The sequence below is a fragment of the Manis pentadactyla genome, chromosome 6 (assembly GCF_030020395.1).
Source record: "Manis pentadactyla isolate mManPen7 chromosome 6, mManPen7.hap1, whole genome shotgun sequence".
Taxonomy (NCBI): domain Eukaryota; kingdom Metazoa; phylum Chordata; class Mammalia; order Pholidota; family Manidae; genus Manis; species Manis pentadactyla.
Window position 1 is genome coordinate 121,597,999 of NC_080024.1, and position 22,275 is coordinate 121,620,273.

Genomic DNA, 22,275 nt, shown 5'->3' on the forward strand with positions numbered 1-22,275 from the left:
AGGAGGAGGCTGGGAAAATATGGTGCTGAAGGAGGGGGCATGGGAGTTTGAGTCAGATTCTGTCCTCTGGAAATACAGTTCCTTTCTTGTCCAGATTAACATCCTTTCAAATATTTAAAGGTAAATATTGTCCTTCCTTCCATCCTCCTCCTCTGTGTTCTCACTGCCACTGCCATGGTTCCAGCCCTTTCAGTGGCCCACTACTGTGGGACTGTTGTGTTAGGCTCCACACCTGGTGTCTCCTGCTCCCTTCCCTCCTGCCATTATGGACTTGGTCTTCAGGAAGTGTGTGAGGCCCTTGGTGATTCCTCCTGCATTTGGGAATATATCCAGGCTTCTCACCCAGGCAGTTAGGCTCTTCACAAATCTCCTTACATCCTGTCCATTCAGTTCTAACTTCTTAATTTCCTCTCTCCAGTCAGGTCTTAACTGTAGTGTTTGTTTTTCTTCTATCTGTCCTGTAGTTTCCTACTTCTGTTTTTGTTAATACTGTGACTGCTCTTGTTCATATCTTTTCCATTGTGCTGGTTTTGTTTTATATGCCACCTGTACTGTGAAGCCTTGTCTGACCTTTCCACTCGAAATGGACCTGTCCTATTCATGTACTTCTGTTCCCCCTCCCCTCTTACATATTTATGGGTCAGAGGCCCCTTCACTCACCTTTGTATCTGCAAGGAGTAAAAGGGACATTTTTTAAAAGTTTGTCTATTCTGTTATTTCATTGAATTTTGCCCCCGAATCATTCCAGGTAGACCATAGCCTAAAGTATGAATGTCTTTATTGTTCCTTGAGTTTGATTCCATAATCATTAAGATTATGGATCTTAATTGTTGAAAACTGGTTGACAATTTGAAAATGTTTTTATTTAAAAAACTAAAACCTAAGGTTTTATTAAGACCCTTTATTAAGACTTTATTAAGATTTGAAGGCTTAAAAAAATAAAGTCTTGACATTCTCAGAGAATGTAGATAGACTTTTGTATCAGAAAATCTTTATTTTGAAATGTTTTACTTGTGAGTTGACAACTTACACTGATTTAAATTTTTTTCTTCCACTTAGCTTGGAGGAGGAAAAGGAAGATAGTAAAGTTATACCTACAGAATGTGCCATCAAGGTATTTAAAACAACCCTTAATGAGTTTAAGAATCGTGACAAATATATTAAAGATGATTTCAGGTTTAAAGATCGCTTCAGTAAACTAAATCCACGTAAGATCATCCGCATGTGGGCAGAAAAAGAAATGCACAATCTCACAAGGTAAAGAAAATCATTGTGCTAGAAGTAATCTTGGTAATTACTTTTTTGTGTTAGATCTACTAGCCAAGCAAAAAATCCATGCTCTTTTTTAAATTCATTTATAGAAATTATGGAAAGTCTTGAAATTCTAATGTTCAACAAGGCTTTCTTTTAAAAAACATTTCCATACATGTAACCTGAATTTATACTTTTAGGATGAATAAGCCATTTACTTTCTTTTTTTTCCTCAGTAAAGTTTGAGGAAAATGAAGTCATTTCCTGCCTAAGACTTTTTGTCATTTATCTAAATATCTTTTTTCAGCCTCCAGTTAAGCTTATAAATAGTGATTTCCCTTTTCTGTTTCTGTTTCAGGAACTGTTTATGACATTTATTGTTTGTTAATTTGGTGGGGGCAGGGTCTTAGCAGTCAAATTGCATTGTGCTTTATTAGACTTTTTCCTCAATTCTCTAAGAATTTATCAAGGAATTTGTTTTATCAACCAAGTGATGTACTAATAATCTTTCTCATTAACCTTCCCATATCTTAATACATTAAAAGCTTAATCTTACTTCGTTTTTTCTAAAATTGTTTGCTTTCCAGTGTAATTATCCATATTTATTAGTTGCAAAATTCTTTTACATAGTAGGACTTCTAAATAGAATAATTCCCTAAGAAGTCTTGCTACTCTCTGATCTCTTTTTTATACTACCGAGAGCTCATCTCTGCCTTTATTACAATTTTTCAAGAGCTCTCATAGCCTTTGGTGTAAAGCTCACAGTCCTTTTGTGATGTGTAGCCTACCTGTCTCTGTAGCCATGACCCACATTACCCTTCCTGCTACTCGAGATTCAGCTATGTTTATTTATAGACACTCCCCAAATGGACCATGCATTTGAATACCTCCACGCTTTTCCTCAAGCTGCTTCCAACTTTAGACCAGCATTTCCCTACACTGTTTTGGTCTGACTCATTGCTGTTGGTATGGTTGTACCAAGCCTTCCTCAGCACCACTTACTGCCATAGCTCCGCCCCGCACTGCGGCCGGTGCCTGCACCATGCTGAACTGTAATCGCCTCCTCGCCTACCTGTCTCTTCCACCAGTCCATGGGCTCTGTAAAGCAGAGGCTGTGTCCTCCTGTCTTCCCATTCCCACATCTCTGGGGTAGAACATAGTGGCAGCTCACTGCAGACTATCATTGGATATTTATTTGTTGAATAAGTAAAATATTCTTTCCTTCTGATCTTTACAGTCTTAATCATTTCTTTCTGTATAGAATGCAGAGAGCTGGAATTCCTTGTCCAACAGTTGTACTGCTCAAGAAACACATTTTAGTTATGTCCTTTATTGGCCAGGATCAAGTTCCAGCCCCTAAATTGAAAGAAGTGAAGCTCAGTAGTGAAGAAATGAAAGAAGCCTACTACCAAACTCTTCATGTAAGTTGTGCCTTTCAAAGCAGTCACATGCTGACTTTCCAACATACTTTGTCTAAACTCTAAAAAAAATGCCTTAAAAACTGCAATTTTAGGGTGCTATAACAAGGCAAACTGAAGTTTGTGAGGGAATGTTGACATTGAAGATTTGTCTTTAATCAAGTATGCTGGTGTCTTGAATCATTTTAGAAACAACTATGAAGTGGACCTACAGAGCTCAGTTATTAGCTCATATGTTAGCTGTTAGGCTCAGTTGTTAGCATTAGAGACATAGAATATGAAGCTATTATTCACAAAACTTCGTTACTAAAAGTAGACATTACTGTATTTAGCAGATGACTGTGCCTCATTAGCTTGTATGCCTTCTTGAGTGTTACCAGCACAGAAAATACCTGTTGGGGAATTAGAAGAAACTAGATCTGGTCTCATTACAAGTGATGCTGAAAAGAAGATGGTAAGCAGCACTTCCCCCTCTGTGCAGGTATTAGAGTTGGAAGGCACGTGTCAGCGATACTGAGGAAGCTACTTTGCTTCAGGACAGCAACTGAATTCAAAATGATGTCCTTTCATCTTAAGAAAATGTTTCTAATACTGTCATTATTCCTCTGTCATTGTTTTATTTGAACAGTGGAGAAATTTACATGCCTTTTTTATATAGGCACTTCATGAAGCGCTCATATCATGTAGCAGCTGATGTGAATATGAAAGTATTACCCAAATTAGTTATTTAAGACAGAGTTATGGAGATAATCCAAGTTTCTCTGCTTCCAGGAGGAAAACACTGAAAGGAAAATTAAGTTCATTTTTCTGGCATCTTTGAGCAGGGGAATGGCTGAGGAAGAGATGAAGTAGTGATATGCTTTCCTGTTTGACTCTATGAAGGCTGGGAAACAAAGCATTAATGTTGATGTCTGTAAGGTTAGGGGTTAGTATTGAGTATATGAGGCCATGTATGAATATGTAAGGCCAATAATGAGTATATATTAATAATGAGTATATAAGGCCACTTAATTTATAAGGGTAACTCTCTCCCACTCTGGCAGGAAGTACTTTTTACTTTAGAATTGTACACACCTGCTTACCTGAGTCCCCTGGCTGGTGACCATAACATGGCTGCTGCCTTATCCGTGTGGGAATCCAGGTCAGCCCATTGGGCTCCTGATCTCATTGCTGTCATGTGGACAAAGAAATAGTGTCATGCATTCATATCCTCCATTGTCTCAGTGTTCCCCATCCTACCTAAAACAAAACAGCCCAGTCTTAGACTATACAAAATAAAGAGGAAATAAGTTTGTTAACCTCGTTTTGCTTTTTCTGGAAAATATTGGTTGACCTGGACATTTTAGTTGTATGGGTAAATTGGAATTGCTCCTTCATTTCCTAAATGTCTGCCTTGCCTCCTCACAGTTGATGCAGCAGTTGTATAACAAATGTGCACTTGTCCATGCCGATCTTAGTGAGTATAACATGCTGTGGCATGCCGGGAAGGTGAGGAGAGCCTTTTGTTAACGTTCAGATTTAATGACTTGATGTAAGTTACTGAATGTAAAGAAATCACTACTTGCTCTGTATTTAAATAGGTCTGGTTGATCGATGTCAGTCAGTCTGTGGAACCAACCCATCCTCACGGCCTAGAGTTCTTGTTCCGTGACTGTAGGAATGTCTCCCAGGTAGGCATGTAAACTAATAGGTCTTTTTTATGAGATACAGGGTTCAAATATTGTTCTCATTCCTACGATAAGTAAGGTGGCCATATTCTTAAAAATTGCTGCAAGGGTTTGGTTACTGGCTGCTTTCAAGATAAAGATAAAAAGATCGGTTTGTCAGTTTTCATTTTCAGCATGTGTTTGATTGCGTGTCTCATACGTCGGCGATTGAATTAAATTTGCAAGGGAGTAAATTTTTAATTTGGCTGCAAATATTTGAGCAGTCAAAGTAGATATTTAATGCATGCACAGTTCTTGAAGGGAGGCTGGTGTATAACCAGCCTACATGGTTACTGCCATTGGTATTGCCATTGAAAGGAGAGTAGTCTTCCTCACCATCCAGTGTCTGATGATTTCTGTTTCTGTGAGGCAGAGTAAACAGGTTAAGGAAGGTAAAACTCAGTAATCACAAGTTTGGGTCACATTTGTTTGCTATTTCTAAAGGAAATAAGTTGTTAACAATTATATAAGAATGATGTTTCTAAATGATAGAATAACTACTTTATATTGGAAATAATTTCTGAACTTCCTTGAACATTTTAATTGACAGGATCTAGTGAATATTTTGAGTCTCTGCATTCAGAGCAATGCCAAATAGTTTTACACATACCACTCATACCTATCACTGTCAACGGTGTACAGTGTGACAAAGTAAATCCAGAAGATAGCATGGATGTGTAAGGACAAAAAGCAAACAGAACCTGAGCAGAGTTAAACCTGAAGTGGGAAAATCTGTGGTTTAAAAATTATGGAAGGAATTCACTGATGCCATGCAAGTGTACTATTCCTGTTTTTTGTTTCTAAGAGAACCTTGCTAATATCTCTTGTTGACTTTCGTATACTTCTTTCCTAGTTTTTCCAGAAAGGAGGGGTAAAGGAGGCCCTTAGTGACAGAGAGCTCTTCTGTGCTGTTTCAGGCCTAAACATCTCAGCAGACAGTGAGGCTGATTTCTTAGCTGAGGTAAGTGTGTGTACAGCTGTTTTTCACTTTGCTGGTAATAGAGAACTGGATAGAGCAGAAAATTTTATCCTCATCCCTCAAACAAGATTATTTAGAGGGTTTTCTTTTCTTGAGATGTTGTGTTTGGTCCTTTCCAGATTTAAAACCTAAGATAAACATACAGTAAAACACTTCTTCAAGAAGGTATTCTTAGTTTCATTAAGATAGACAAATAACACATTTCCAATTCACTGCTGTTTCTCCTATTTATGAATGAGGAAGTTGGTGAACACTGTGGGTGATAGAAAAAGCAGTAAACACATGGCCCCTGCCTTTAACTGGATTTAGAAAGTTAGCAAAGAAACCTTGCTATAGAAAGGTTTCTTGCAAAGAAACCTCCCTGGGAGCTTTATAGAGTATACAGTAAGACATGTTGGATTCCAATGGTAGCTTAATAAAGACACTAAATATTGACCCTGGTGATACGATCATGCAGATATACATGTGTGTGCCATCCTGTAAAACGTGTGTGACACATGATGTGGGTCACACTGTAATTCTAATTCAAGGCAGTGTCATTAGGAATGACCTAGTTTTAAGAGTAAAAGTACTGGTTCAACCTGAACTATGGTTTCTGTGAAGTAGGATTTTGACAAATGGATTCAATATATTAATTTTTTAGATAGAAGCTTTGGAGAAAATGAATGAGGATCATGTGCAGAAGAATGGAAGGAAAGCTGCCTCATTTTTGAAAGATGATGGAGGTCCACCAGTCCTATATGATGAATAGCGCCAGGCCCACTGCTCTCAGTGTCAACCAGTGGTGACTGTCAGCTGCCAGTGGCAAGCGGCGTTATGGGTGTACGGAAATACCAAAACACGAGGCGTGGTGGTGCTTCTGTGCTTTTTATTCCCTTGTAACCCATGTGCCAGATGTGTGGAATTTTTAGCACGGCATTGAGAGAATATATTGTCACTACCTCCCATCTTATAAGCAGGATAACATAATTCTTTAACAGCTATAGGTTATGTAGCTGAAATAGACCTGATTTTATAGGATTCATGGTATAAAGTATTTTGATGAGAATTTTTTAAACTTAGGGAACATTTCCAAATACGGGAGGAAAGGACAGATGTGTTTATAAGGGAGGAGTTTATTACAACATAAGTGCTTTTTTTACCTCCCTGTTTTGTGCTGTGTCTTTCCTCAAATAGTTTATCACCCAAAATTAGCCCTTCTCAATTCTCTTTCTAAAGTGTGATAATAATTCCCAAGAAAAATTCTTCTCCTTAGTAGGTGATACAAATGGAAATTTGGTTTCAGAATGGCTGACAGAAACAGACACAAGCTAAGTACTTTTTATTGGTGCATCATGAATATGAACTGAATTCGTTCCCATATTCATACCCAAGAAAAGGCATCATAGATTTCTGAGGGTGATAAGATAGAATTTCTTAACTACTCAGATTTTTTAAATGTAACATTCAGCTTTTCTACACTTAGGTGAAATGGTTAGGATATATAAATCATGGTGTGGCTGCATTTATAATGGAAAGGTAAATTACCTGGAAGGACAGAATATAATATTTAACCAAATTTGACATATTTTAATGAAGTCAGTGAAACAAAGTTTACATTTCAAACTATATGCTTATTGATTGATTTTGGGAGAAATACAGCAAGCTAATTAGAAATAATCAAATTATGAAAAGTATAAAATAACTGGGATATCAAATTAATCAATCTGAACTATCTGGCCTCACTTTAAATAATTTTTAGTACTGGCTAGATGCCAACATCTTAAACAAAGCAAGCACTGTACTGGAAAAGTATGTTGGCTTTGTTAGGTTTGAAGTTCATTAACCACAGCGTAATCATTCCTCCTATTACTGAATTCAAGGTGGAACCACTAAGGACCCAAACTGTGTGTCTTGTACTAGAAAGTAAAAATCCAAACATTTACACTTGGAAGCTTTTCCTTTAACACTATTTTTTAAATGCCTAAAATGTTCTTTCTAGAAAAATATTTATTTTGTTCTGTTGAATGGCTTTTAAGTACATTTCAGAGAAGTGTGATTTGGGATAGATACTCATTACATTTCTGAAATGTTTAGTCTGAAAGATTTAAGATGGCGATTATTGGCTTTACAGAAATTTCAGACAACTAATTAAAAGAAACATTAACCATTTAAAACTTTTTTATCTTATTTTCTGACATACTTTGACAAAGAGCAGCAAACCATTGCTCTAGTGGCATTCTTGGAGTGTGCTGTGAACATGCTTTTTAAGAAATTAAAAATGGAGAGATCATTTTAGAATTGTTTCTGTGTGGTTTCTTTCTTTCCTTATATCAACTTAGGTCCTGCCGTCAAGCTACCCCATCTCTACAAAATTAAGCAGTGCTCTTTTAAGCAGTTTTTTTCCCACTCATCTTCTCATATTTAGATTTCACTTTTAAATGACACATTGCAAATAGGTTTTTCTCCTCATGTGGATCACATTGTAAATTTTGCACATAGTGGGAAAAAAAAGCAGGAAGTGTTCTTTAAAGAATCAAATACAAATGGAAAGAAGCAAAATATGGCAAAGGTATATTTAACCTCGCTACATAGAAGTGGGTATATGAATTAAGTCATCAAGATAAGAGTGTGTAGGAAATTATTTCAACAAGATAGTTCATTGTGTTTCCCCATAAAAAATCAATTTTCCTGCTTAACAAAAGATGCATGCTTGTTTAAATTTAAATATTACAGAAATTCAGAAATGCTAAAGAAATATTACTTGTACTCCAAAAGCCACTGTTTACAGTGTGGTATGCATACATCCCCAACAACTTTTTCCCCCGACACCATTTTGTTACTATTTTAAAAAATCTAACTTGCTCCTCTGCCATCACCACCGCATCCAGCCAGGGTGCACCCGGTATCCTGCTCCGGCCCCTCTGCTCGTCCTCCTCATCCTCGTCCTCCCAACGCCTGCCCGCCCCGCTGGCTGCCCTCTGGGCGGGACCCGCGACGCTGCTGCTGCTGAGGGGGGTGAGCGGGTGTGCATGTCAAGAGCCGCCACCGGATGTGTGGCCGCAGTGGCATCACCCACCCAGCCTGAGGGCTGTGGGGAGGAGGCCCTCACGCAGGTCACCAAGGGCCTTCCGTCGCGACACCCCCCAGGACATCTGGAACGTCACTAGCGCCCAGGTGTACTTGAGCTGGGAGGTCGTTGGAATCCCACCCCTGTCTGTATCTGGAACAAGGTAAATAAAAGGGTCACGACGGAGTTCAAAGGACAGAGCTCTTGGCCTGGTGGCAGGGACCACCTGGCCACTCAGACCCGAGGTGGCCCAGCTCTCTGCTTTCTATACAGAAAGAAATTATTAAGGCTATAAAGATCAGAAGGAAAGAATATTTTACGTATTCAATAAATACCCAGTGATGGTCTGCAGTGAGCTGCCACTATGTTCTACCTGGAGAGGTGGGAATATACGTCACAGAGTGACGGAACTACTACTCAGTAGCTATAAGTTTTTTCTCTAATGCCTTCTGGGACTGAAAGAACAGAATCATACAGGATGCTTAACAAAACCGTAAGAACAATACCTGAGGGCAGCACCACGTGAGCCTAGATGCATGAAAAATGGGGAAAACAAAAGAGTTAAAAAGTTAGATTTGAAGTAAGAAGAGACGAGGTAAGCCCATTGCCTGTCATGTCAGCATATGTTCTTAAGTAACAAAACCAGAACTCCTCGTCTCCTGTTTCATCTGTGTGAGGTTGTATCATATTTGGAAAATGGTAAAACAGACAGAGGAAGACCCTGCCAGATTTCGTATGTTGAAGCCTTAATCCCTAATGTGACAACTTCACATAGAAATAGGGCTTTTAAGGAGGTGATAAAGGTTAAATGAAGTCATAAGGGTGGGGCCTTAATCCAGTAAAACTCATACCCTTATAAGAATGGGAAGAGACTAGTTTGTTGCCATGCAAGCACAGGAGAAAGGCCACCTGAACCCCAAGGAGAGAGGCCTAACCAGACACCAGCCACGCTGGCACCCTGGTCGTGGACTTCTAACCTCACGAAGCAAGAGAAAGCCATTTCTGCCGGGCCCCCAGCCTGCGGTACTCCAGCGTGGCAGTCCAAGCAGGCTGATACCAAGCCCGAGGTGGAGTCATTCTGTTTGGGCATCCTGCTGCTTCTGCTCATTTAAGAATTTTGCTCAGATGAAAAATACCCAAGAATTTTGGGAAAATTTCATTTAAGATCGTGGAAACATTGCTGTGATTGATAGGAATGATGGAGTAGGGGACACTGAGAAATCCACAGGAGACCACTCCAGTGCCACTTTTAAAGGGAAAAGAAAGAATGTGGTACAACAGTGTGTTGCGTGTATAGAGTTATCAAAATTATGTCACTATCACTTGAGCATGCATGATCTCTAAAACTCCATTAAACAGGGTTATTAAAGGGAAATACAACTAGGACTTTGGACTTAGGCTGTTCCCATGCTACTTGCCCCCACACTCCCACCCCGTAAGGAGAAGAATGCAGACCACGTGGTGTAACTTCAGGTAAGATGAGCTGCTGAGTAACCTACCAATCATTGTCTAACTAGATCCAGGACACCCAGGACTTTCATATCAATCCTAATGTTTTTAACAATGACTCAACTGATGATACAAAGGATCCAGTTTTCAGATTTGTGAAATGACAGGAATCTGGGAGTGAAATATACCCACTCACCCACTGAAAGACCTTTGGATTGTTTCTAATACTGGGCTATTTTAAGCGAAGTGGCTATGAACATTTGTATACAGGTTTTTGCATGAACATAAGAGTATTAGGGTTGCTAGGTTTGTGATAAACACGTTTATTTTCTTAAGTCAAACTGCTTTCTAGAGTAATACCATGTTACATTCCCTTCTGAAATATGAGTTTCTCCATAATCTCACCAGCATTTTGAAGTCCTTTCAAAAAATTTTTAGCCATTCTAATAAATGTGTAGTGATATCCAGTGAGATCAGTAGTAATATGGAAATGATTTTTGAAAAACATGAAATTATCAACAATTAAAAAATATGTGTAACTCAGCAAATATTTTCCAAATGACCAATGCATGATGTTACAAAATTATCCATGAATGTTCTGGTTTTAAAATATGTCCACAGATTCTTTGATACCTCTCCTTTCAAAAGGTGGAAGCTAATTCCCCTCCCCTTGAATGTGGACTCTGCATAGTGAATCAAACAAATCGAATATAGCAAAGTGGTGTGTGACTTCCGAGGTCAGCTTGTAAAAGACATCATGGCTCTGCCTTGCTCTCTCTAGGATCCCTGATTCTGGGGGAAGCCAGCTGCCATGTCTTGAGGACATTCAAGAAACCTGTGGAGAGACCCACATGGGGAACCGAGGCCTTCTTCCAACAGCCGCATGAGTAGAGTTAAAAGCGATACCCTATGTCTTCATTCGAAACTTCCAGATGACAGCAGCCCTGGCCACATCATTCCTGCAACTCATGAGGGACCCGGAGTCAAACTACCCAGGGAAGCCATGTCCAGACTGTGATGCACAGAGACTGTTATATAATAAATGCAGTTTTAAGTCATTACGTTTTGTACTGCAGCAATAGGTAACTAGTACAGTGGGTAAGAGAGCCATTCCAAGTTCAAGACCAGTGGATTTAATGTAAGAGAGTACAAAAACTTGCTGGATGCAGTTTCATAGGGTGCATTGCAACTAACCTTTAAGAAGCTACCACTTGTTGAGTAGTATTAAAGAATACTACGATGTCTGAAAAGGCTGTTAATATGCTCCTCCCTATCTAAATGAGGCCAGAGTTTCTTTTTAAACTTCAACTCAAACAAGGGACCCCAAAACATTGAATACAGAAGCAGACATAAGAAACCAGCTGTCTTCGATTAAGTCAGACATTAAAGTGATTTGCAAAAATATAAAAATGTCCTTTTCCTCACTGAAGTTTTGGAAGTACAGTTATTTTTCACTTACAAATGCTCTTTATATTAACATGTAATGGGTTTTGTTATCAAATGATTTTTTTTTTAATTTCAGTTTTAGTTTTTAGTATGGTAAATATCAACAGATATAACTCAGATAAACAAAATCTCATTGAGGCCCTCAATTTCTGAGAGTAAAAAAGGGTCCTGAGGCCCAAAAGTTTGAGAAGGGCTGGCCTAACAGATAAGAGGCGTGAGAATGTATTTAAAGGAAAGCAACTAGAATAGGGTTGGCAATTGTATGTGGATTAGCCAAAAACTGTGAAGATTAGCTTGGAAAAGACTTAAGACCTACTATCTATCTTCCAAGGGGGAAGGAGTATTGATTTGTTATAGGTGGTATAGAATGGGAGTTAACCCCAAGGGTTTGGTGATCAAACAGACCTGTGTTTGAGACCCAGATCTGGTATCAGTATAAATTGTATATTAAAAATTGTGACTAAATATACATACCATAAAATATACAATTTTAACCATTGAAAAACATGGTTCAGTGGCATTAAGTACATTCACAGTATATGCAAACATCACCATCTATCTAGAAAATATTTCCATCTCCCCAAACTGAAGCTCTGTACCTGTATAAACACTCAACTCTCCATTCCCCCTGGCAGCCATCCTCTGTTTCTCTGAGTTTGACTAGTCTAGGTACCTCCTGTAAATATTTTGTGTCTGGCTTTTTCACTTACTGGAATGTCAAGTTTCATTCAGTTTGTAGTATATGTCAGAGTTTCATTCTTTTTAAGGGAATGTATGCATATGCCACGTTTTGTTTCTTTGTCAACAGACATTTGGTTTGTTTCCACCTTTTGGCGATCATGAACCATGCTGCTATGTGATTACTCTATGCATATGGGTGTACAAACACCTGTTTGAGTCTCTGCTTTCATTATTTCTGTGTCATACCCGCAAGTGAAATTGTTGAATCACATAGTAATTCTGTGTTTAGTTTTTTGAGGAATCTCCATACTATTTTCCACAGCAGCTGCACCATCTTACATTCCCACCAGCAGTCCACAGGGCTCCAATTTCTCCATGTGCTTGCCAACACATGTTATATTTTGTTTTTTTTGATAATTGCCTCCTAATGGGTGTGAATCCTTTATTTTTTGAAATTTAAGTTTTCTAACTTTATTTTGAAAAAACTCAAACCTGGAGAAAAGTTGAATGCCCCCCCCCCTTAGTTTGCCTGTTAACATTTTACCACACTTGCCTATCTCTTCATATTATTTGCTGTTGTTTTCCTGAGTCATTTAATGGACATTGCAGACAGGATGCTTCTTTGTGTCTAACCACTTTATGTAGGGATGACTTAAGAAGGATGATCTACAGATTAACATAATTCCATATATTTATGTAATATGCAGTCCACATTCAAATTTCCCCAAACTGTTTTATCAGATGCAATCAAGTTTCACTCGTCAAATATGACTCTTATACGTCCTTAGTTTTTCTTAATCTAGAAATCCCCTACTTAGATATTGTAGGTCTTGTTTTCATCTTTTAGAAAAATTGTAGTATATATAGTTTTATGAGTTTTATATGTCATAATGTAGGTGAGACTCACCACTATAAAAGTCGAGCTCTATGAAGGTGGAGGGGGTATGTTTTTCATCCAGCCACAATTGTGTCTTGTATATAAAAGAGGTGCCCAATGAGTATTTGAATGACTGGATGAATACAGTGCCAACTCAATAGTGGGGCAAGGGATTTTATGCTGTATAACATTTTCCAATTCTATTATATCCAACGTCTTGACATCTCTACTTCAACATCTGGTGGACATCTCAAACTTCCTTTGGTACTACTCCACATCCAACAGAAATATGTTTAGAATCTGATCACGTCCCCCTGTATCCACTACTACATCTCTGGTTCCAGTTAGTTTTTTAACTGGTCTCCTTGCTTCTGCTCCTCTGGCTCTCTGCCCCGTTCAAGCTGTCTCAACACAGCAGGCAGTGATCTTTTGTAGACAAGTTAAGCAAGTCACGATCCTGTTCAAAATCCTAAACTCCAGTGATTTCCATCTCACTCAGAGTAAGACCCAGACGGGTTATAACAGCCTACAATCTGGCCCACATTACCTCTGTCACGTCCTCCTTCCCTTGAGCATCCCATTCGAGCCACACCACCTGCTCGCTGACCTTCAGCAGTATGTCCCTCAGTGATGCGCTCGTGCTGACCCTTCTGCTTGGAATGCTCCTCCGTTAGGTACACACAAGTCTCCATCCTCCAGGTCTCTGCAAACGTCTTCTTAGTGAGTGTATTAATTATCTATAAATCATCAAAATGGTGTGGTTTAAAGCAACATGTTTGTGATCTCACACAGTCTCCAAGAGCCAGGAATCCAGGTGTGGCTTTCGGGGTGGCTCTGGCTCCAGGTCTCATGAGGTTGCAATCAAGATGTCAGCTGGGCTCCAACCATCCAAAAGACTGACCACAACCGAGGGTCCGCTTCCAAGGCGGCTCACTCATGTGGCTGTTGGCAAGGTGGCTCCTCCCCGAAGGGCTGCTCGTGTGTCCCGGGGCCTGGCAGCTGGCTTTTGCACAGTGATTAAACATTAAGTTTCTGAAGAGCAGGAAGTTTTACTCACTTTATTCATCACTGTATCACTACAATGGTTCCTGGCACATTTGAGAGAAGTTTAAGCATATTTTGAATATATGAGTGGTTCATTATAACTATGTGGCTCAAAGGTTAAAACTGGGAACACTGGGTTGGGAATTACATAGAATGTTCAATTTTTAAAAAATCTTTACTAGCCCTTCCAAGAAGGGAATAAGTTTAACATGAGCTCCTATTTACTGAGTTGTAAATACGCAGGCTGGATGACCTCATGGTAGTTTTGTTACAGAGGGTCATTAGGTGGTTGGTTACATTAATTTTATGGACCTTTCTAGATGTTCTGTTACCCTACACTTAAATTATATTTGTGCATGTAGATGATGCAATTTATTTTTCAAGTTCAAACAATGTGAAAGATGGAAAAAAGAAAGCAGAAATTACTCATGGTACTGGATAACCACCATCCACATTATTCCTGACACTTTTAATAGACATAAATATGTGCAAATACCATTATGTAAGGAAACACGCATTCACACGGAAAATACTTAGGAAATGAAAAGCAGGTTGTACACCAGTGACATACAACCAAAACTGGCCAGTAAATACAAGTATGCCTAGTTCTATGTCTGAAAACGATTCATGCTCATTTTGAAAAGGAAAGGAATTTTAAAAGTTCAAAGAAGAAAGTGAAAGTCATAGGCACACCTGCCAAGTGAGAATCGCTATAAAAATGTTGGTACGTATCCTCCAGGCATCTGTCACCACCTGGAAAAGAATAAAAAAAAGAGAAAACAAAACCAGAGAAACTGAAAAGCCTGCGTGTGGTGTTCAGGTTTTAGAAACTGTCCGAAGCAACTTTGAAGCTACTATGGGAGGAAAACAAGCATGTGACGTTGCTTATCTTAAACACCAGGAGTTACACTGAGCTGTCGAGGCTCTTGGAAACCTGGGTGCGCGATAAACCGAGGAGGAAGAGGAGAAAACCAGGCGTGAACTCCCTGCAGCCTCCCCAGACCCGCGGCCATCAGAAGGGGCCGGCGACGCCCAGCCCCTCACGTGGAGCTGGGTCGAGGCTGCACTTGGCTTTCCCCCTGCCGGGTTTCAGTTTACCTGCTCCTGGGTGGGAGCGCCCTCCGGGCCCCCCTGAAAGCCTGGTGGTTTTCCTATGCTGCAGCCGTGAGCTGTCCACAAACATTCCACCCAGCCCTTAGCATCTTATCTTTCCCCTTCTGCCCAGCGCCTCAGCCTCTCAGCTATTGGCTCTCAGAGCATCAAATTCACGGTGGATGGAATAAAGCGCCGGCAAGTGTCAGACTTGCTTCTCCGGGCTTCCCTGCTCTCCAGCATCGTGGCCTCGCCCGTCCCAGGGGCTTTGGTGACTTTGTGGATCTTCACGAAAGGTACAAGAATTCTTGTTTTCACAAAAAAATGAAAACAAAGATCCTAATTGTTATTGCTAATTGTTGTTCCATGTTTTCATGTTTCTGGGTTCCAGATGAACCAGCAATTGTGGAAGAGCCATGAGAAAAATCCTTTATTTTAATTAATCATTTATTGAGTTCGTATTCAGACAATACCATACATGACTTGATAAATTCCAGGAGGCCATGTGGCTGGCTCTACTACCACCCCTACACAGCATGAATTTACCCACTCACGGTCCTCTGCCTCCTACTAGCACACGTGATTCAGCTGTGCAGCATTCTAGAAGCACATACACGCGGTGGAAACAGCTTGGCTGTTCAGCAGGTCTTTCATCCAGGACGCGCAGAAAATAGTTAAGAAAGGCCCCCTGCTACCCAGGATCTGTAGGGTTTTCTTTAAGTTTGCTCTTGAATAAATATCAACCACAATGGAGACAGCTGCCAGGCCCAGCTGCGACTCAATGTCATAATAAAAAAAAACAATAAACACACAGGTGTTATTTCATTTAATACAATTTAAAACCAACTTAATTCTAGGACACATCTTACTCCCAGTATTTTATTTTTATAATACTATTAGATATCCATAGCAGTTCTAATATAAAGGTATTTCAACTTAAATATTAGCTCTGAAGATGTCAGATTTGTTTTATGTAAAGCTTTTAAATCACAAAAAAATAGGAAATGGCAATAACTTAGCAGACTTTTCCCATTATCTTTAAAGTGCATCATATTACTCTAAAATATTTCACATAAGTCTGCTTTCTTCTTATTTGCTCTCCTTAATGTTTCTGATGTACCTATTATCATGTGTTCTTCCTGAAATAAACTGCCTTCTTCTTCACCTGTCCAAACTCTGACCATCTTCAGGCTCTGAATCCTCCAAATTAGCCCCTTCATTTGACCACGTTGGTTTTCAAAGCAGGAGAAGATCAGCAAACCCCTGTAGCTGAATAATAATATCTTATTCCTTAGATTTTTGTGGATAATGTATGCTGTGTTAGAATGTACTTTTTGGAGTTAGGGTAATGAATACTTTATATGACCATATTCTCCAAAGAACTTAAGAAAATGTTGATGCAAAGTAGGAGCTTTAGAAATATGTGTTGATTGATCTACAGAGAAAAAAAGAGGGTTCATATTGTTTGACTTTCACAACTAAATTAAACAGTGGTCCCACATGTTTGTCAATAGGTGAACGTCTGCCTGCAAATGATCACTTGAGGGGGTTTACTAAAAATACAGATTCCCAAGTGACGGGGGCAGGAAAAGGACCTAGGAATCTAAATTGAGGAAACAGCACAACTAACCCTGAAAGGCAATGAAAAGGAAAAAAAAAGCCCGTTGCTAATTGCTAACCCAATATCCATTTCCACCTTCTTTCTTACTAAAAATCCCAGTTTTCTACAGGGCATAATGTACCCAGCTACAAACTACATTTTCCATACTCCTTAACAGCTAAAGTGGCTATCAAACATAATTTTGCCTACTAGGATGTAAGCAGATGTCACTGGGGGCCTCCGGGAAAGCTCTTGAATGATGATCAAACCTAGCCAGGAAGGCCTTTTCCTTCAGTCTTCCTCTTCTTCCTGCCTGAGGACTGCAGACTCCATATTCTACGTTAAGAATCCATCTCGAAGCTCTCAGGCGATGAGCAGGAGGATTAAAGCCACACACTGAGGATGGAGGGCTCAGTGGAGATAAAGAGGGAATATGGATTCTGGAGCATCATGGAACCTCAGTGCCAGGCCTGATGGCATACTTGCAGACTTCCTGTTCCTTGAGAAAGATTAGAGCCCTAGTTGGTTAACTCCTGTAAGTTAGGCTTCCTGTTACTTACAGCCAATACAATTCTAACTGACACAATAGCTTGACAATCAAAACATAGAATAAGAAATGAGAGGGCTTTATGTGGAACATCTGCAAGAACAATGTGGAGTGCATTATACAAACTGTATCACTGACAAAAACCCGGAATTGCTGAAAAATATGTTAAACACATAGTCTCTTCTGTCAACAACAAAAAGGCAATTAAAAACTCCAGAAAAAGAAACAAAAGACTATATAACAAAGCTTTTAGTTGAAGCAAAGAAAAATATGCCATGATTTTTCAGCAAATGGTGGAGAATTTTGTTTGACCTTGATATTTGGGACACTCTTTTTTAAGTGGTCAAGTTCAGTGGCCAAAGATTACATTTACTTTTCTATAGACCCAATCATTCCACATGATTCTATTGGTGGATTCATAATATTCATAATATTATTTAAAATAATCATAGTGTTTTTTTGGTATCATTAATGTACAATTACTTGAACAACATAATAGTATTTTAAACACTACTATTTTTCAAAATTTAGAAATAATCAATAGAGAAGGCCCTGGATTTATATTTACAGAATGTAAATGCCCTAAACCTTGACAATAGGAGAATGGCACCCTCATCTCCCCACCTTATATGGTGTACAATCACTAGAAACTTCCTAATATGGATGAATCAAAAATGGAGGTCTAAGGATATCATACAAAGATATGTAAGAACTAGAAGAACTAAAAATAATATCAGTAACAAGGAGGTAAGAGGCAGTTCCTTTGCTAAATTCCTCATTTTATTTTTCATAGCAGAGAGCAACATATATAGAAGCTGCTAAAACAAGACAGGTATATGAGAGTTGTGGTGTTATCCTCAGGGCTAAAAAGAGAAATTGGCCACAGGGGCTTCCTCTGGGTGGTGTGGCCTTGAGGATTGTTGGCGGGGAGGGAGAAGAAAGATTTTTTTTCATCCCATGTCTTTCTTTACTACTGGAATTGTTTTAACCCTATGCATGCATTCCTTTCATAATTACAATAAAGCATGTTTTTTATTTTTTTCACTCGATTCTGACAACCCACTGGTTTGTGGAGCCATTGAATTAGACAATCTCCAGCAATGTCTTCAAGCTCAAACGCTGCCATGAGCTTCCACTTCAGCAGAGTTACAGGCAGGGGTCGGCCAGTTGCCTGCTGCTCCTTCCATGGGTTTCAGTGTAAACAGATCTGTGCCCAGATTACTTTCCATAACAGCTAAACACAGTTAAAAGAACAATGTTTTGAGATTGTTTAATGAATCATTTTAAAAATGCAACTTCTTATTCCCAATAAAAGTGAATTTTTAAAATATTGAACATTTGGATTATTCTGATTTATATAATGAATATTTTTTCTCTGAAAAATCAAGAGCAGAAAAAAAGTCTGGCAGCAATGAAAAGACACTAAGATGTCGGTATAGCTTTGTATTCTTTCTTCACTTTAATGGTTAAAGAAATGGCAGAACTATTTTTTTTTACTGAAGCGTGGATAGTTACATAAATAACTGAAATAAGGAAATAACAACCTAAGTAAAGTAACAAAGGAAATCCACAGAAAGAACATTCTGACAACAAAAGCAATTATCAGGCCAGATGTGGCTATAACACAATGAAACTTCTCACCTAATTCTAATTCTGGTCTGTCATTTATGGTGATTTCCAAACTGGTATTAAGTACTTAACAAATTTGAGTCTTCTAACATTTGCAACCTCAAAATGACTGTAGATCCATCTTTAAGGACTATTTTCAGAATCTTGATATTTACCAATGAAAAGATAATTTTTAAGTCTGGGAATGTCCTCTATGGACATGGGGCAAAATAATCAAATTGTCTTTAATGCTGAACTATACATAAAAAAATAAGTTTGCAATTAAGATACGGATCAAGGAGAAGGAAAGATGTGTTTGGCCCAAGATTGTACTGGATCCTTTGGATTTTGTGTGGCCTGCAGTTCCCACATGCGCAGCATTTCCTGGGCCACAATCACTGTGTTACAGTGCCTCTTGCTCATGGCCAGGCAGATCTCAATGTTGCTTGCAGACTCAAGGCAAGATGCACAAAGGTTAAGCCTGGCTGTTGCTCAGGAGCCAAAACCTGCAGTAACTGACTGAACCTAACTCTCTGGGAAGAGATTTAAGACGCCCAGTGTTGAAAGGAGGCAATAGTCTTTTCTGAGGGTCCGCCTCCCCCCACTGCTTTCCCTGCTCTTGGCCAACATTCCAGTAGGGGTCATGTTCAAGATAACGCTCTTCTGTGGAGAAGCTTGGGTTCCCTTGGGAGACTCCTACATCCCTAAACTTTTTAAATTCTTAACTGAAGCTGGGGTTTAGGCATGGGGATGGTGCCAAGGGAGACTCCAGCTTCTTGATTTGTGCATCTGAATGGCTGGAGGTGCCGTTTATGGGATGGGGGGCCCTTAGAGAGGGCCTGATGGGGAGATGAAGAGTGTTATTTCGATTTCTAGGTGCTTTGATACATCCAGGTAGGGATGAGAAGTAGGCAACTGGATATAAAGTCTGAGAGACAGCCAGTGATACAAACGACACAGCCCTACCCTCATGGATGTCACTGTGCACAGTAACAGACTTTAACTAGTTACAAACATAAATCAGTTACAAACATAAACATCAAAGTTTCATGAGAACAAGGGAGTGATTAAGAGGTACTGAAGGCTTGTGGAAAATATATAAAATGTCTGGGAAATCTTCATGAACACACTGATATGGGGATCCCTGGGGACCTTGATGAAAGCTGTTTTGCTTCCAGAGTGATGGGGCATAAGCCAGATCAGTGTGTTAAAGATGAGTGCATGGAGGCCAAGTATCACAACTCCTAGGAAGGTTTGCTGTGAAGGAGAGGAAGGGAGTGAGAGCTGGAGATGGCCAGTGTTTCTGGGAAGAACTTTGTATTTGTTGGTTTTTAGTTCAGTTTTTGTTTCTAAGAAGGTGTGGAGCAAACTGAAAAGCTATTTCTAAGAGCCAGGGCTTTAGAAAAGGTGGGATAATCAATACTGTTAAGTTTTCTGAGAAGGTGAATGATGGCTCCAAAGGGGTGCTGGGGTCAGCCTTGGTCAGGATGGGCGTTTTTCTGTCCTGGAGGAGGAGCAGAAGGGCAGAGGGACAGCTGTGGAGGGCTGGACCCCTGGTGTGAAGCTGAGCTACCATCTGATGGCCTTGCTTTTCTCTGCAAACAGAGGCAGGGCCATCTGTTAAGGGCGATGAACTCGGCTAAGGAGACTGGCAATGTCTTTGCAGAGGAGCGGGGAGACAGGGCAGGACTGAGGGCCATTTGCATCTCTCCTGGGACCTCTGTGGTGTGGCTCCCCCAGCAGCAGCCACGGAGAAAGCAGGTAGGTGGCTGAGTTCATCCAAGGTTGAGACGCTGCCAGAAAAGTGTGACAAGGATAGAGGGGCATGGACATTATGATTAACAGCAAAAAAAAAAAAAAAAAGGAAAATGGACTTGCAGGTGAATGGTGGATAAGGTGGTAGGAAAGAAGGGAGAGGGTGGGAATGGCAGTGGGGGGCATGAGTCGCCCACAGGGATGCAGACAGGTGATGGAAGGCAGGACCAGGGGGAAGACCCTGGTTAGCAGATGACAGAGTCAAGGACTGGTACGGCCAAATGGAGGATCCTTAAAGGCAGGTTTTGCTTTTCTTTTTCCCCTTTTTTGTTTCTTTTTCTTTTTTCTTTTTGTTGCTAGAGAAAGGAGAGGAATGCCCTCATTTTCTTACCATGAAATCTCCCAGCTTCTTTCTTCCTCATGGCTACAGAACGGACTGACCCCTTGATGTGTACTCTGGCTTGGATAGCTCCTTCTCTGTAGAGTCCACCTTTACCTCTGCTAAACCAATCCCGCTCTGCGGAGACGTCTCACGCTGCTGTTCTTCAGAAACGTGGTCCTCCAGCTCCGCCTCAGAGGCCCGGCTTCTGAGGCTCCTGGGCTCCCCAACAGACGTGCCTGGCGCTTGTGCACAATGTTCTTACGGGGCAGCCGGCTCCAGCTTTCATTTAAACCCTAACTCATTCCTACACCCAACCCCGAGCTACCACCATCTCCATCCCCCTGCACCCTCAGAGACAAGCGTCTCCAGATATTCACCACGGATTTGCTGGCTATCACCCCTCCCACACTTCTCATTCTCACTTCCCCTGCAGCAGAGGTCTTCCCGAGGACCAGTGTCTTCCCCCGGATGAAAATGGAGGACCCTCCTCAGTGCTCTCCTTAGCTGACTTCTCAGCAGCCTTTGTCCAAGTGGGTGGCACCTGCTGCCTGAAGCGGTCCTCCGCTCAGCAAGAGACAGCCCTGTGCTCCGGCGGCCGGTCCGCTGCTCGGGCAGGCTCTGCTGGTTCTCCTTCCCACGCCTCTTCCTGGCCGCTGAGGCTGGTTTTGCGTTGCTATTTTCACTTTAGGCCCCTGGCTTGGGCAATCTCTTCCAGTTCCATGGCTTCAAATACCATCTGCGTTCCAACAGCTCCCGGTGTCTGTCTCTCGTCCGGTCACTCTCTGGGGAGCTTCAGACCTGGATGTGTATCTGTCTAGAACATCTCCTTGGGTTCACTGGTCCACAACCCAACTCTTCATCTCCCCACTTCCCTGCCAAACTTCTCACGCCTCTATATCCTAGTGAATGGGGCCAAACCCATCCAGTCGCTGAGAATGGGCACCTAGGGGTCTCCCGTGGTCCCTCCTTCCCGTCTCTCTCGTCTATTCCTTGAACTGGGAGTCTCCTCCCCACCAATTTTGAGGCCATTCAAAAAGGCTCTCTGACCCGCAAACTAACCTAGGTTCCCCTGTTACATCTCACAGCTTCCAGGGTGCTGCGCACAGCGCCCATCTCCTCCCTGAATTCCCAGGGGCAGGCTGAGCCTTCCCCGGCGCGGGGCAGCGAGTCCCACCCCTGGACGCCCTGGGCGTCAGGCCCCGCGCTCGCCCGGGAAGGCGCAGCTGTCACTGGCAGCGCCCAGCCTTTCCGCAGCACCGCGTGGGCTTCCGGGTCACGCCACCGTCCCGCGCCCGGAGAGCCGCGCTGGACCCGGCCTTCGGGGAAAGGCGGGGAGCCTCTGGCGGCGAGCGGCCGCGGTCACGGCCAGTGGGCCCCACCGCGGCCGGCCT

General features: G+C 41.1%; 1 protein-coding gene and 1 long non-coding RNA gene across 5 annotated transcripts in view; one reads left to right on the forward strand and one right to left on the reverse strand.

The window, feature by feature from the left end:
• The window catches only part of RIOK3 (RIO kinase 3), a 23,325-nt gene extending 16,200 nt beyond the window's left edge, over positions 1-7,125 (forward strand). For 2 of the 4 annotated variants that reach the window (XM_036905757.2, XM_036905756.2), the window contains 6 exons: positions 1,060-1,257; positions 2,513-2,672; positions 4,077-4,157; positions 4,250-4,339; positions 5,229-5,336; positions 5,998-7,125. In XM_036905757.2, coding sequence (XP_036761652.2) covers positions 1,060-1,257; positions 2,513-2,672; positions 4,077-4,157; positions 4,250-4,339; positions 5,229-5,336; positions 5,998-6,105 — 745 coding nt within the window. In that variant the 3' untranslated portion in view covers positions 6,106-7,125. The remainder of the gene's footprint in view (positions 1-1,059; positions 1,258-2,512; positions 2,673-4,076; positions 4,158-4,249; positions 4,340-5,228; positions 5,337-5,997) is intronic. The other 2 variants (XM_057504089.1, XM_057504090.1) reach the window with 2 other exon arrangements.
• On the reverse strand, positions 4,684-22,083 carry LOC118922722 (uncharacterized). Its single transcript, XR_005028857.2, has 3 exons — positions 20,894-22,083; positions 14,594-14,653; positions 4,684-4,737 (listed from the first exon to the last, which is right to left on the reverse strand). It is a non-coding gene; the product is annotated as an uncharacterized LOC118922722 (long non-coding RNA).
• Positions 22,084-22,275: the final 192 nt, after the last annotated feature.